At 40.9% G+C, this 15,662-nt stretch overlaps 1 protein-coding gene across 2 annotated transcripts in view; it reads right to left on the bottom strand.

Moving 5' to 3' along the window:
• Positions 1 to 664: 664 nt before the first annotated feature.
• GTDC1 (glycosyltransferase like domain containing 1) overlaps positions 665 to 15,662 on the bottom strand; it is a 416,322-nt gene continuing 401,324 nt past the window's right edge. The window contains exon 12 of one of the 2 annotated variants that reach the window (XM_017523175.2): positions 665 to 757. In XM_017523175.2, coding sequence (XP_017378664.1) covers positions 716 to 757 — 42 coding nt within the window. In that variant the 3' untranslated portion in view covers positions 665 to 715. The remainder of the gene's footprint in view (positions 758 to 15,662) is intronic. The other variant, XM_017523181.2, reaches the window with a different exon arrangement.

The raw sequence follows: 15,662 nt of genomic DNA, 5'->3' as shown, positions 1-15,662 counted from the left end.
TGGGAGAATATTCAGGGTATCTAGACCACTATAATCCTATAACTGGAAGTTACTTTAAACACAGTTTCACAATTTATCCCAAACCACGCTGGTGAGCCTCTTCCCAAATCTGGTCCTACTCCATATTTCCTGTTTTACAAACCAGAAGGCCATCTTGATGGCTTCTTCACCTTCCTTGTATAATAAATCCTCAAGCCTTGCTCATTTCTCTACTGAATATATCTTCAACCAATCCACCTGTCTCCATCTCCACTGCCCCACCTTGGTCTAAGACACCATCATGTTCCCCTGGGCTACTGTGATAACCTCCTCCTGCTCCCCGTTTTCAATCCATTTATATTGCAACCAGAGAAATCTTCCTAATACCTAAGTCTGGTCAATTGACTTTTCTACTATGTATGGGCACTGTACCTGGGCATACTGTGTTTATTAGTTTCTGAGAGCTTCCCTACCAAAATACTAGGGGTGCCTAGACAACAAATTGATTTTCTTATAGTTCTGGAAGCTACAAGTTCACAACTGAGGTGTTGGCAGGGCTGATTTCTTCTGAGGCTTTCTCCTTTTGAATGGCTGTCTTCTCTCTGTGTCTTCACATGGTCTTCCCTCTGGGTGTCCTAATCTCCTCTTTCTATAAAGACACCAGTCTTGGATTTAGGCCCACCCACATGACCTCATTTTACCTGAATTACATCTCTGCAGATCTTATTCCAAATAGTCACATTCCAAGGTATAGGAGGTAGGGTTTCGACATGTGAATCTGTGGAGAGACACAGTTCAGCCTATCACACTGTGTGAAGCTGACACTCACCACCCTTTCTTCTTCTGCCATTTGCCTGATTTCTCTGTGCTTTCCAGACACTTCTTGTTATACAGTGAGCTCTTTTTTTTGCCTCAAGGGCTTTACAAAAACTTCTCCCTTCACATGGAATGCTCCCCATCCCTCAACCTCATTTAACCAAAGGCTAGATCTCAGCTTCAATGTTACTTCCTCAGAAAAACCTTTCCTGACTCTCAGGTTAGGTCACCTCTCTGTGTTTTGTGTTTTTTGCCCCCTCTCATATCACTTCTCATAATTCAAATTAAATGATTAACCATGTAATTACTGAATTTCCTTGATCCCACAATGCTATGAGTTGTTAGATATACCATCAATTTCAAAATGCTTGTAGGGAGAGGGAAAGAACACTATTCTCTCAGTCAGCTATTGCTATAATAATACTCAAAAAAAAAATCCCAAAATTTAGTAGCTTAAAACAGTAAGCATTAATGCCTCTTTCATGGATTTGCTTATACAAAACTCAACTTCAGGTTCCCAGCTCTAGGCTCCAGGCTGAGTTGGATTTAGGTTGGCTTCATGTATCTTTAAATTTTCCATGGACCAGTAGCTACCCAGGCTATGGTATTATCATGATGGATGATAGAAGTTGAAGAGACTTGCAGTGCCTGCTAAGGCCTCAGCTTGGAACAGGCACACTGTCCTTCAACCCAGTTCCAACAGTCACAGCAAATCCATGGCCAAGCCTGACATCAATGGATTGGGAAAGTACTATGCTTCCTCTAGAGGAGGCACAAAGCCACATGGAAATGGGCATACATATAAAATGAACAATCCTAGAACAAGGAGGAATAGGGAAAAATCATTCAATCTACTATAACTATAGTAAACAGTATATACACAATTTTTTTTTGTCTGCAATAGATTCTTCAATTACATTTATCTATACAACAACATACCATTTTCTTCCATGGTCCGAGCAAAGTCTCATAGTCAGAGTTTCAAGTATCTTCTCAGGCAGTTTTGCTCACCAACAGTTATGCACATCATCCTAGTGACCTGTCCTTTATAGAACCACGGCTTATGACCTTGACCTCTTTTACCCCTCAGAACCAATATATATTTTTTAGGCATATGAAAGAATTCCAAAGTTTTATATGCACTCCCATCTGGTTAAACTCAGACATGTCCCCCGACCATCTCGCCATTGAGCCATAACTGACACTTTTGTCTTTGGAAATGAAAAACTTTTCATAGAAATCAACAAGTAGTTTTTAACAGATACTTGACACCTGAACTATAGTCCACCATGCAGTAAATGATCATCCAACCTCTGTAGCCTAGAAATTCTATGATCTCTTTTTAATGTCTCTAATTGTACTGTCTGGTATGCAACAGGGAATTATTTTGAGCATGTCTCATTAACAAAAGGAAACATAGGTTTGTCTCCTACTGAGCATCTTCCCTTCTTAGGAAGTCTGCAAAGGACCTGGGTGTTTCTAGATGACGTTTAATTGTAAGTCCCTTATTTTTCCAAGGGCAGAATATTTGCCTCATTTATTGTGACTCTGCTTGCAGCTCTATTCCCATGTTTTTTCTGCATATTCAATAACTTTCATTTCAAAGCTACCTGGAGTCAAGTCCCTTGGAAGACATTTAAAAAGACCACTAGAGATCTATATTTAAGTTAAATTCAACACCATATGGTGATAGTAGTGGAAATAACTCAATGAAGAAGAGACTTGTTTGACAAGAAATACAACATCAACTACAGCACAACTCATTCCTCTACCTAACAGCTGGAAAGTTTCTTTTAATATGGATTGAAGGATCCATTCCAATGTAACGTTGAAGTGGTTATCTAAAATTATGTCTTCCTTAGTTTCCCTAACCTCCCACCACGAGGGTAGGAAAGTGACCAGAGCAGGATGAATAAATGTCCTTTTGCCAGGGTCTGATTTGGATGCAGATGTGAGAAGTTCTCTCTTCTGAGTCTGTAAGAATCAAAGGTAACACACCAAAGTTACCTTTCCTACCACATCAACATAGCCTTCTAGAGAAAGAAGTCAATCTAGAGGAGGGGAGAAGGGAGAGGGGAGAAGGGAGAGAGAAGGAGGGAGGGAGAGGGAGAGAAGGAGAGGGAGAGAAGGAAGAGGGGGAGATAGAGAGAGAGAGGAAGAGAGAGAACAAGAAAGGGAGAGAGAGAGAGACAGAGAAAAGTAGAGAGAGGGAAAGGGAGAGAGAGATGGAGAAAGGGAGAGAGAGGAGGCAGAGAAAGCGGGGTAGAGAGAGATTGAGAGCGAGAGAGAGAGAGAGATACTTGAGCATTGGGTCCTCATATTCCCGGAGATCATCTCCTAGGACTTTTCAACACATAAGCTAAATTTAATGCCTGATTAGTGTCAGTTAATTTCTGTCACTTGCAATCCAATAGAACCCTGGATACTACAAAGTAATAACCATATGAACAACATCATGATTTAAAAAACAAATAAAAAAAACAAACCCCACCACAGTGCAGCAGCTAAAAATAATTTCAAAGTGACTCAAGTTCTTCATTTATTTTCTTGAACACTATGAAGGGCACAGAGTCCATAGCTATTCTTAAAAATCCCCCTTCTCCTCCCCCATCTAGTGGTTGACACACAGCAGCTGCTTCTCCTCCTTTATATCTGTCTTCAGATTCCACTCTCATGTCAAGATAACCTCCTCCTCCAAATTTAATCTTTTGAACTTTTGTTCTTTCTCCCTTTCCTGCCTATTCTCATCCCTAAAGCCCAGAAGAACTTGTCTGTCAAGGCAAGACTCACCTCAGAACACAAAGAATGGAGAAAACCAAGCAGGCAACGCAAGGAAATTTGTTAGCAAGAAGAGAAGGCTGGGAACACCCACAGGTTCCTCATTTTTGTTCCATTGCTCCCTTTTTAAAAATGTTGTGAAGTGAAAATAAATGTATCTTCATTTGAGGTTCTACAAATGTTTTAATATTTTTTCTTTCTAATCCATTGTCTTCCACATACATATAATGTACCTAATAATGATTTTTGAATAAACAAAGAAGGAATTAGTGACTATATGAATTACAGAATAAACAAAAAAGGAACATGGCCAGGTGTGGTGGCTCACGCCTGTAATCCCAGCACTTTGGGAGGCCAAGGCAGGTGGATCTGAGGTTGGGAGTTTGAGACAAACCTGATCAACATGGAGAAACCCCATCTCTACTAAAAATACAAAATTAGCCAGATGTGGTGGTACATGCCTGTAATCCCAGCTACTTGGGAGGCTGAGGCAGGAGAATCACTTGAACCCAGAAGGCATATATTGCAGTGAGCCGAGATCATGCCATTGCACTCCAGCCTGGGCAACAAGAACGAAACTCTGTCTAAAAAAAAAAAGGAACACATGAATAAATGTCAAAGAAAGACATTAAACATATTTAGAAACTTATGGAACTTAAGTTGTTGTCAATACATGCTGGACATCTAGAAGAGTAAAAAATATATATATTTCTAAAATCCAAGTCATCTCTTCACATACATTAAGTGAATAAATTTTAAAAAGTAAAAAAATAAATTTGACAGTAAAAGAAAATTATCTATTTATTAAAAGCTTTCCAAAATTTAAATAAACTTAGTAATCTCAGTGGTAGCTATAACTAAGGATATTAATTAGAATTATTTGCAAACAACAGAAATTCAAAATGACTGAACTAGACACAAATGTATTTATTGGGAGAAGCTGTAGTACGAATTAGCTATCAAATAGTATTTCCTCTCTTTTGTCTTTGTGAACTTCATCCTAACTTTTTTCATGGTCCATTCAGCCCTCTACCCCCTACATGGCTCAAGGTTAGATTCTAACTGTTAGATCGAATTCCCACTCCCACTGCCAGTTTATGCATATATGATGTAGTGCATATATGATGTGGGGGATTCTCCTAATGAGCTTATGGCAAACTCTTCCTGACTGCAAAGAGACAAGAGAAAAAAAAAACAAACCTCTCCTGCATCTGGAAAGAGATATATGGTGAGAATGTGATGGCTGGATTGCTGCAGCCTTCTTGTGACCATAAGGGATCAGCTGAAGAAAGGCTGCCATGTCAGGATGACAGAGTGGAAAGATATAGCCACTCCACATCCATCCTTCTTGCTATCTGAAATAATTTTTCCTTGCTGAACAAGTCAGTTGAGCCAGGACATTCTGTTTTCTGCACCTAACGGGAATCATAGTGGATAGAGAACAATATCAAACGGAGGCTGGACTTTTGAGCTGGGGACTGGTAAAAATCCCAGTAGCTGTGGAGGTTAGGAAACAGATCCCCACCCACCATCTTTTGGTGGAAATATTCTGGTTGGGCTCCTCCATGTAAGAAGGACTGGAATACAGAGGTTGTCTTTGTGTTCCTCTCTCCAAGGCAAGATTCCATGTCCAGGCCTGATAATATCAGTAAGTAATTATCAATAATTATATCAGTAAATTATTGATTCCTCAAACAGAATTTCAGATCTGACAGAAGGATAGGTGGATGTTGAATAGCCAAAAATGTCCAAGTGTTTGCAACATCAACAATCAGCTGCCTGGTTTTCCCCAAGACCTCCTGCATTACGGGTTTCCTTGTATCTTAGTATTCATTCTCAGAGGGCTTCCATTTCTCCCAATCATCTCCTGTCCCCATTTTCCACTTCTATAATATTCTCTGTCTTTATTGTATTTCATTTTTTACAGATGGGGTCTTGCCCTGTTGCCTTGTCTAGAATGCAGTGGTGCAATCATAGCTCACTGAAATCTTGAATTCCTGTACTCAAGTGATCCTCCCACCTCAGCCTCCCAAGTAGTTGAAATGATAGGCAGGTGCCACCACACCTGGCTAATTTTTGAAGTTTTTTGTAGAGACAGGGTCTCACTATGTTGCCCAGGCTGGTCCCACACTTCTGGCATCAAGTGATCCTCCCACCCCAGCCTCTCAAAGTGCCGGGATTATAGGAGTCAGTCACCACACCTGGCCTTGTCTTTATTTTAAATAATTCCTTCTGCACTGTCACCTTTGTCCACCCTCTCTGTACCTTCATTCCCCAAATGTGGAGCTAAAGCAAGCCAGTTTCAGTGTAGCCGGCTTTCAATGAAAGCTTGGGATTACAGGTAGAGATGACATTGGGGCACAAGCTCAAAACAGAGTGTAATCCAACTCTTGAATAAAAATAATGAAATCATCCACTCTATCCCACTACGGGTTGCTGCTGGATATGTCACCTTTAAGTCTTTGCTTATGTCCTTCTATTCTGTGACCATTTTCTTTTCCTCTCTATAAGGTTTTCTTTTTCTTCAGTCTTCCCAAATTCCTATTAATTTCTTAAGCAGAGTTGTTCTTCACCTTTTACTCCAAATCCACCTTATGGCATCTCATGCATATCCCAGAGCCCATTAAGGAGCTCTGGCAATGGATTATCGACTTCAGATTTCTATCTGTTAAAGTACACTGCTCGCTCTGGAATTCGTTTTTCCTTTACAGGATACAAATTTTAGGAAGTGCTTCCCTCCTGACTAATCTTGGTAAGCAGAAAGGGAGCTATTTAAAGACTTAAGACTTATCCTTCTCCACTTTACAGAAAAGCCTAAAGAGATTTTTTTCTTTCCTTTCTTTTTCCTTTCAGCCCTTCCTCTTTTCCTTCTTCTCCCCACGCAATACAAAGAGGGTAATTGTAATGTATTCATATGCTCGCAATCCAAATGAAAAACGAAGTATGACACCCAGTCTAAGGGGAAGGAGCAAACTGAGTGCCATGTGCTATCACATCTAGTCCCAGCTCTGCAGTGTCCCAGCAGTATAACTTTGAGTTGCTCCTGCTGACGTTTGTGATGAAAGCTATGGTTTATCTATATCACAAGGGTATTCTAAAGACTCAATCAGAGGACAGAGGAAGAAGTCCATCTTAAATTATAAAGAGCTACCCAAGTATAAGAGAGTGAATACCAGATGGCAGATTCCATCAGTAGATGGTCCAAGAGAACAAGGCAAGAACCCAGCTGCTGCTGATCTCTGAATAAAGGCAAGAATTCCATCAAAGAGCAAAGACTTCAGGGCCTGAGATTTTTGGGGTACCAAAGTCGGGGGTGAGGGGGCCAACAATGAGACTGGAGTTTGAGTTGGACAGCTAGTGGGATTCCTTTTATTTATTTATTTTTTTTGTAGTGGCCGATTTGATCTCTATGGTTGCTGCAGGTCTAAACTTAAAAGAAATCTTACCCCATTCTCTCTTAAGGCTAAAGGTGCAAAGAGTTAATTACTTTGTTACATTCATCTCTCTTTCCAAATTTTCCACATGGGCTTCTCCCTTTGTTAGCCATCATATGAAACAGAGGAATATTTATTATTTATTGTGTGTATTAAATTTTATGTCTTTTCTTCTTAATGCTTAAAATGCATGAGTTTACTGCTTTCTGTATTCTCTCCTTAAAAGAGCAATATATTTGTTGTTGTTTTTATTGTTTGTTTACTTGCAGTCCTTGATTTTTCTTAGGGTCAGTAATTCTTCATAAAAAGTAAAATGAAAAGATGCTTCTGGCATGCCTTAGATTAATCACAAGAAGCAAACAGCTTCCCATACATTTTTCTTATTCTTAATTCCTTTCTTTTATCTTTTACCCAATTTAAATATAATACCTATAAATGCTCACTCAGTAATGGTTAAGTTATATGGTTTTACTTCAGGGCTCAATAGTAACTTATTAAAGTATATTTTATAAAATAATTTGGCTGTCAAGATAACATGACTATAGCAATGACTTATGTGCACACTGTGGGTCATTGCTATGGCTCTAAGTCAGTTCTAAAGGGAACATGATATGCACACCTACATGCCAATTTCAATTTTGATTATCTACTGCAATTCATTAGAGTAGAGGAGTTCCGAAGAGTTTATTCATTTTAAGCCTTGTTTCACTTGCCCAGAAATGAACTGCTAAAGTACTCAGAAGGAAAGCATATCTGAATAATTCCTCCACTTAAAATCATCATTATTTTTGCACTTACAATAGGCAACATATAACAGTGCATTATACATAGTCTTGTTCATTTTATGTGTCTATGGCTTATTTCTAAATTGTAAATGCCTTAAATACAGAGAATGCCTCTACTCCTTCTCTGTCTCCCATGATGGGAATATGGATATCTTCTAGCAATTGCTTCACTTAAGAATACTGGGCTTAAATGGAAAAACTAGTTCATATGTATCAAAAAGGTTCACTTAAAAGTTTCCCTTACAATCTCGGTTTCACTTGGAAATGATGAGGCTTGTAATGATTATGTCTTATCCCCTCAAAGCAATTTGGAAAGCTTTGTCTGATAAACCTTTTTTATCCCAGTTCTATCTTTTGCTGTCCTCACCTCCCTCCCCTCCACTTTCTCCAATCGCTTTCCTCTTTATCCCTAACATTATTATTATTTTTGGGATTCACTCTTCTACTCTGTACACACTTGAGCAATGATGTAGGAAAAAGGAGTCTGGCATTTTCTCACTGTAACCCAAAGAAAACCAAGCCTAAGCATATTTTGATAACATAAAAAGCCAACAGATTAATCTTTTGGAGAAAAAAATCTGACCAGAAAGAAAATACATTTGTTTCAAATTGCTTTCAAAATACAACATTTAGATTGAAAAAAAAAGTATACATGGGTCTGGGTCAGTTTGTTTACTTAGAGAAGGTACTGTGAATGTTCTTAATTATGTATGAGTACATAATCTAGGTTGGTACAATTTTAGATGAAGCTGCTAAATCTGAAATGTTTGAGAAAACAGATATTGCTAAATAGTACAGAGAAACCACTTTATACAGCACCATTTTTTCATTGAACACTCAACTGAGAAGTAAAACATCCAGAACATGCCCAGTTTAATGGGAGTTTGTTTTCATATTTCTGCATGTGTTTATAAAAGCATTTCAAGATGTAGTTTTTTACTGATTCTACCTTGCTAAAAAATCAATCAAGCAACCATCATTTGCTAATAAATGTTTTTTTTTTATCACCGCTTTCAAACCTTTTTCAAGGCATCTGAGTTCATCTTCACTTCCACCATCTTGAAATAGAGACCCCATGCTGTGACACCCTAAAACCACCTCTGGATTCAAAATTATGGCTGCCTGTAATTGAAGGCCCACTTGCCGAGAATCCCTAATTTGCAAAGCAAGGGAGAGTTCCTAACTGAGTAACTTGAGTTTGTAACTAAAAACAAAAACAAAAACCTGTTCATCTATTGCAAGTCAGTATACTCCCTTTGTTACATGGTAGGCAATTAGAGGCATTTGAAATAAAAGGTAAGTTAAATCAGAAGTCTCAGGGACAAGAAAATACTATTTTAAATCAGGGAGTGTCAAATGATTTTCAATTCAGTACCCAAGGGTATTTCACAGGTAATTTCTCAGGCTGATGTTAGCTAATTATTAGCTACCATACCCTGCCTCCCATTCTTAGTGACTATCTCCTGGCAGAAAGACACAGCTAGGAGTGTTTTGTTTCATTTGTCCTTGGAGTTTTTATCAGCATCAAGAAGGTGGACTGAGCCAAAGTTAGAGGAATTCTGGAGCTAAGCAAAAAGCGACATGTTTAACAGCCCCCATTAATTGGGGCTGTTACATGATTAATTTGAGGAAAACAGAAGAGACCGATTTCTTTACAACTCACAGTTGGATGCAACGCACTAAAAGTAATCCTGTAAATTACATTTTAAATCTCCAACATATTCCAAGCAGATAAAATAGTGGCATGATTGACCAAACTCCTTTTAAAAGTACACATATTACGATGCATCATAGTTATAAACAGATGGTATTTGGCCTCCTTCCTATTCTCAACATTTGGAATTTCTAAACTATGTGAATTAAACAATAATATTTTATAAACATACAAGGGATTTTGCTCACTGCTTTGTTAACATAGAAATTATACAATGCTGACATTTATTTAAATTTTAAAAAGTAAACAACAGTGTGCATCGAAATAAAGCAAACTAAAATCAACATAGAGAAGTATGTTCTGTGTGCATACTACCTACAATGGCACTGGCCTTTTAAAGGGAAGACATAATGGGTTGAAGAACAAATTGTAGCGTAGATCGGCCTAATCCCTTGTACTCCAAGAGCTCATTTAACACCTCTCTGTAAACAACGGATATTTATACCATAATTGGCTATTTGACCATCAGTGTTCATTTACTATGTAACCTGCTATTATGGAGTTAAAAGAAGTTCCCCTTCATTGGCTCGTCAGCTTTCAGAGTAGTGAAAGTGTCCTCGCAGTTTTAAAAACACTTACACAAACGGGAATCAGTCTGACACTTGTACTCAGAATGAGAAACATTATCATGATATCAATAAGTATATATTTATTCTTTGGGGGATATTATTGCCAGAAAGAAAAGGAAATATATTAGATCTGAGTGTCATTTCCTGAGATTCTTTTCTAAAATTATAGCTTTAACCCTTTCGCCGCAGTTTGGAAGGGAGACCCATCTGCTGATTTGATGTACTAAATAGAAGGCACTTGGTTTCCAAACACTATTCTCACATTTGCAAAGTTGCGCTGTGATGAATAAATAATGAATCAGATATTTCAATCCGTTTTATGATTTTTGAAAGCCCTGAATATCATTGTTTACAGTCTCTTCTTCATGCACTTTCCATGTGTTCCTGTTCAGCCTTCCACGGGTAGGTTTACGTAGGCCACCCCCTCCCAACCTCCCTTTACTTTTCGACTGCTTTCATGTGTTAACCCACCGCCCACACCTTTAAACCCGTTTGGGGAATATTTCAAATCTGAAGGGGGAAATCTTGAGCGATGGATCACAGGGAGTTCGCAAACACTCCAGGCTAATGTTTCTTGTATTTGGTCACAGGTGTGCCCTGCTTTTGTATACTACAATATCTCTGTTGGTGAGAAAGAGGGAGAAAATTATGCGAAAACCACGTGAATAGAAAGGAAAACGGCACTGCTGGAATCAGGAAAGAGCAGCATTCCTGTTCTCCTTTACATACATGTGTATACTCAGATAAATACACCATGGCAGTGTGAGGGAGGCTTTTAACAAAATACAAGCCTCAAAATGGGAACATTTTCCCAAATTTTCAAAAACTTAATCAGAGCAAATGAGTGACAAATCAATGTGATGCTTCTAAATACTCTCCTGCCCTAATACTGCTTAACTCCTCTTCTCAACTCCTCCTAAATAACCAGTTAGTGGTGAGGAGGAGAAACGAGGTTTGTATTTCAATACACAGGTGTGAAGTGAAAAAGCGTCCAGGGGTGAGATTTAAATCACGTATCTGAACATACCCAGAGTCAGGGAGGAGTATTCTAAAGTGTGTAGATAAAAATCCTTTCCGGAAGGTCTCCATGCCCATCCCCACTTCCCTCCCGAGACTGCTGAGAGCAAGTTACATTTTTTAAAAAGGCAGTAGGAATCGGTGTTTCTGGTTTTGCTTAGTGCGTCCTCAGCGTATTCACTCGCTGAATACGAAGAGGACGCACTGAGGGACCCGAGTTCAGTGAAATCCTCAAACGCGTAGAGCACAGGGTGCCGGCCCACCGGGCTGCGCTCCCATCCCAGGGGTGCCCGAGAGGGAGCACGCGAGCCCCGCGCAGCCAAACCCGGGCAGTAGTGGGCCCCCGCCGCGTGCGCGTGTGCCAGCCTGGGAGTGTCGGCGCGCGCGTGGCGGGTGCGTGCCGGTGTGTGTGCGTGACAGCGCGCGCGTGGCGGGGTGTGCAAGCGCCAAGGCGCGCGTGCCAGCGCGGGGGTGCGAGGGAGTGCGCGCGGGTGGGAGCGCCGGGGGCTGGCGGGGCCCGCGCTTGGGGACGAGACCCTCGTGCTCCGGCTCTGCGCTCCCGCAGCGCCCACGCCGGCGAGAGGAGCGGGTGATGACTTCGTGACCTTAACGTTCCCCCCCGCCCACCCGGCCCCTCATGTTCCCTCGCCCGAAAGGTGCAGAACTCCCCCCGCTCGCTCTGGACTAGACCAAGCTAGGCGTCGAGGGCGGGCGCCGCCGCCGACCGGAGCTCGGGCTCGCTGGCCGCTCAGACCCCGCGGTGTGGAGGGAACGGACGCGCGACGAGGTGACCCGCTCTGGGCAACGCGGGCGCAGCTGCCCCAACACAAGGCACTAGGTGGTCCGGGGCTCCGGCGAGCCAGGGCCGGCATGTCGGGGCGCGCGCTCTCTCGGGCAGGCGAGTGCCGGGCCCCGCGGAGGCCCCTGCCTCCCCACTGTCAGCTTCTCCGCCCGGCGACCCCGAGCTCCCAGGCTGCGGTGCGCCAGGCCAGACCCGAGTGAGGGCGGAAGACCCGAGCCGCAGGGAGGCAGAAAGAGGTAGCAAGCCCCAGACAAGGGATCCTTAATTACCGATTAAAGGCAAACAAAACCGTACACCACATTTTCCATGTGTCAGCTGACGGCCGCGACAAAACGAAACAGAACGCTGCGGGGTGGGGGCAGGCCCCTTCTTATCTGCCCCCCACCCCTTGACGAAGTGTGCAAATGTAAAATGCATTAGGTAGTGACTCTGGATAGGTGGTGCCCGGGGCCAAATCGCAGCTGCACGCTCCTTCCTGTAGGAAGACAGTTTGCTGATGCACCCAGAGGTCTGGGGAACCTCTTACCAAAAAGGGACTACAAATGCTCCGCTTGAGCACATTTTGCTGCTTTAAAACTTCATTACTCATATATTTTAAGTTAAAATTTTTTGTGGAGTGTTGCAATTCATTATCTTCAGTAAAATTCTAATACACACACACATACATGCAATTTTGTTTTGCAATTTTGTAGATTCTATTTTATTGGCCTGTTATCACAGCATTAGAAATACAAGGGGAGAAGCCAAGCCGATTGAAAGCCAGGGAACATAGCTGCAAGCACCAGAGAGCACAAGTTCCCCTCCATGGCTCTGCGGCTCAAACAGAAAAAGGAGAGATGTCTGCTTTGATTTCTTTCCTTTTAATCAATCATGATCACAAAGCAATCTCCACCCTGTCCCTGGGATTTAAGATACTGGTTTAACTCCACCGTGTCCCGAATTCTCCATAGAAGGTGGAGGAGTGTTCAGAATCTAAAGTCCACCCACTGACCATTAAAAACCTCTAGGTCTGTGCCCTCATTTTTAATACTCAAAGGATCACCCTGAGCCACCACACAGTGCATTCTTCTCTATTTTCCTCCTCCTGTTGCTGGGCCAGTTTTGGAAATTAGAAGGGGTTGTCTCTTTGTTAGCAATCTGTTTACTTTCTTCTGGTACAATGAAGCATCAGGTCGAAGGTGACAAGGCTGCTTTACTTAGTCATTTTTACCTATCTTCCTCTTTGTAGATGATGTTTTTTTTTCCACTTTCAATTATATATTTTTCATTAATGCCATCTCCCCAACAGCATTTAAAAAAATAAGATTTCCAAGTCCTTTTTTTCCCCACGTGGTTCTAGTCAAATGATTTACCCACATCCCAAATACTATTACATTCAATATTAACAGCTGCTTATCAGTAATTCTTAAAGATTTTCTGACTCATATTTAACAATTTAAATGATGGCTAACATGTTTGCCAGGCAAATGCCTGAACCAGTAGTCTGTGGACTGGTTGCCAGCCAGGCGACAGCCAGGTATAAGAACTCACAGATAAGAACATGATTAAGTTTCTGCCCTAGTCTCTTCAATTGCAGAAGACAGACAGCACTCTTTCTCACCTTCCAGGTAAGTAGATTAGCAGATTAACAAAATGATAGAAATCATACAAGGTTTAAATCCCCCTTCCACTTCTAACACATATTTAGGAAAACTTTTAAGATTTTTCCTTTAGGCATCCAGTCTTTCTGTGGTTTAGCCACACCCTCTCCCATTTTTGGCTTTATCCTTCTGTAAAATAAGTAAGGTGAAGGAACAGATTAGTTTTTTTCTTTTGGCTTTCCTGTGTTTGAGTGGATCGTCCTGTTGCCATCATTTTAGTCCAGTTGTTGTTAGCTCATGTTCTTACCACCCACCAAAGAATAGCACAGGATTAAGTTTATATTAATAAATGATGTTCATGAGTAGGTTTTTAAATGACAGAGTTATGATTTATTTTTTAAATGGGTGGAGAAAGGAGAACAGCAATAAAACTAGCTCCATTCAAAATCCTTGGCTTCACACATCTATGTGGGGTTTTCTTTCTTTGTTTTGGTCTTTATTAAGTTTTTTTGGACATACCTCTTATTTCCCTTTAAATCCTATTATCACGGACTAAACATTTTTTTGACTGTCTTTGTCCATAGCTTGAAACCCTGTTTATTACAGTTAAATTTACAGAAAGTATTATATGGTCCTCTTTTCTACTTCCTAAGAGTTTATAATTGTCCCTGTTTATCTCCCCCACCCATTAAAAATTCCGTAATAAATCCCTGCACTAAATAAATTAAAATCTGCAACTTCAGACACCCAAGGAAGAGGACATTAATCCACTTAGTAAAATACTCAAGACCTCCCCCTCTCAATTTCAGCTCTTCTTAATGTAACATTCAGTAATTGCAGCTGGCTCCTTATACTTCCCTCCCTCCCTTTTATTCTGAATCATATTGGCCTTGCTTAACCTTCATTTCCTTTTCTACCCCCTACATTTGTCCACATACTTTTCTTTGACCATGTTTGTCTTTCCCTTTCTCTTTCTACTGCGCGGATTGAAGGCAATAAATGAAGCTTTCCAAGAGCTTAATACTTGCTGGTAAAATCCCATCCTACCTCCCCATTCCACTATTAACGCTTTGTACAATTTTTATGCATCCTTCAGTTGTGTAGTTACTGCTCTATATTTTTCTGATTGATCATTAAGTTATGCTGGCTTTTCAGAACTGCCTCCATAATCCTGAAGCAAAGGCTTTTTACTTGGCATGCTCTCTGCCTTTGGAATGCCTTTCCTGGCAAGGACAGGCGCTTTGGTTTGACTACGATTCTTAAGTTACAATTCAAAGCTAATTTGTTCAGTTAGGTTTCTACTATGAGCAGCTCTGTTTCTCACCGTTAAGTGCTCCATGATGCTCTTAGTTGAAGGGTGTACTGTAAGTGTAAGATGTAATATACTTATATTGTACTTGATTATCAGTTTTCAAAACCAGCTGCATGCTTTGATATCTGTGTAAGGAAATATCGAAAGATAATATACCATTGGTATTTATTACTCTATAATTAAGGACGTGTCAGTGTTTCCCTTCCAAAAAGCCCCCTATTTTCAGAAATTCATATCTCAGGCACAAATTTCCCTATGAATTGCAGTCTAATACCATATTAGAAGTTTCTCCTTTTTAAGTTATCTCTCCCCTTCCTTTTCTTTCTGGGGAAGTAAGTCTCGGGATGTAATTTCTGTGTTATCGCTTTTGGATGAGAGGAAGCAGGCCCAGTGCTGCACAGTTAAAAGTGCTACCACGCTGCCACCTGCTCCCTCTGCTCTTCCGCCCTGTGTGGGAAGATGAGGGGGGCTGCCTTTCCGATGAAGGTCAGCCTTATACATACCTGGGTGAGTAACTCTGTCGTTGTATGATTCGAAAGGCAATAGAGAAGGATCAGTTGTTCAGAAATATCACAAACACCACAGAGTCTGAACTTTTAGTACAGAAATCAATTCTTCTGCATTCCTCTCCTTTGGGCCATTAAGAATACAAATACTGGCAGGTGTAACATGAAATACATCTAGAGTAAGGTATTAGCGACTTATTAACACATTTCTTCTGACAGTGAAAGGCAGAAGAAAGAAAGATGAGAAAGAGATGAGAAGACAGATGTTTTCCCCTTCTTGAAGAGTTGGTCTTGACTACTGCCCAAACACAGCCTAGTGAAAGAGCCCTGGAAAATCTGAGTTCTAGATCTGCCTGTACCACTGTGGGAC

This window comes from Cebus imitator, unplaced genomic scaffold (assembly GCF_001604975.1).
Source record: "Cebus imitator isolate Cc_AM_T3 unplaced genomic scaffold, Cebus_imitator-1.0 Scaffold27, whole genome shotgun sequence".
Classification (NCBI taxonomy): Eukaryota; Metazoa; Chordata; class Mammalia; order Primates; family Cebidae; genus Cebus; species Cebus imitator.
This window is presented reverse-complemented; position numbering and strand designations above follow the sequence as displayed.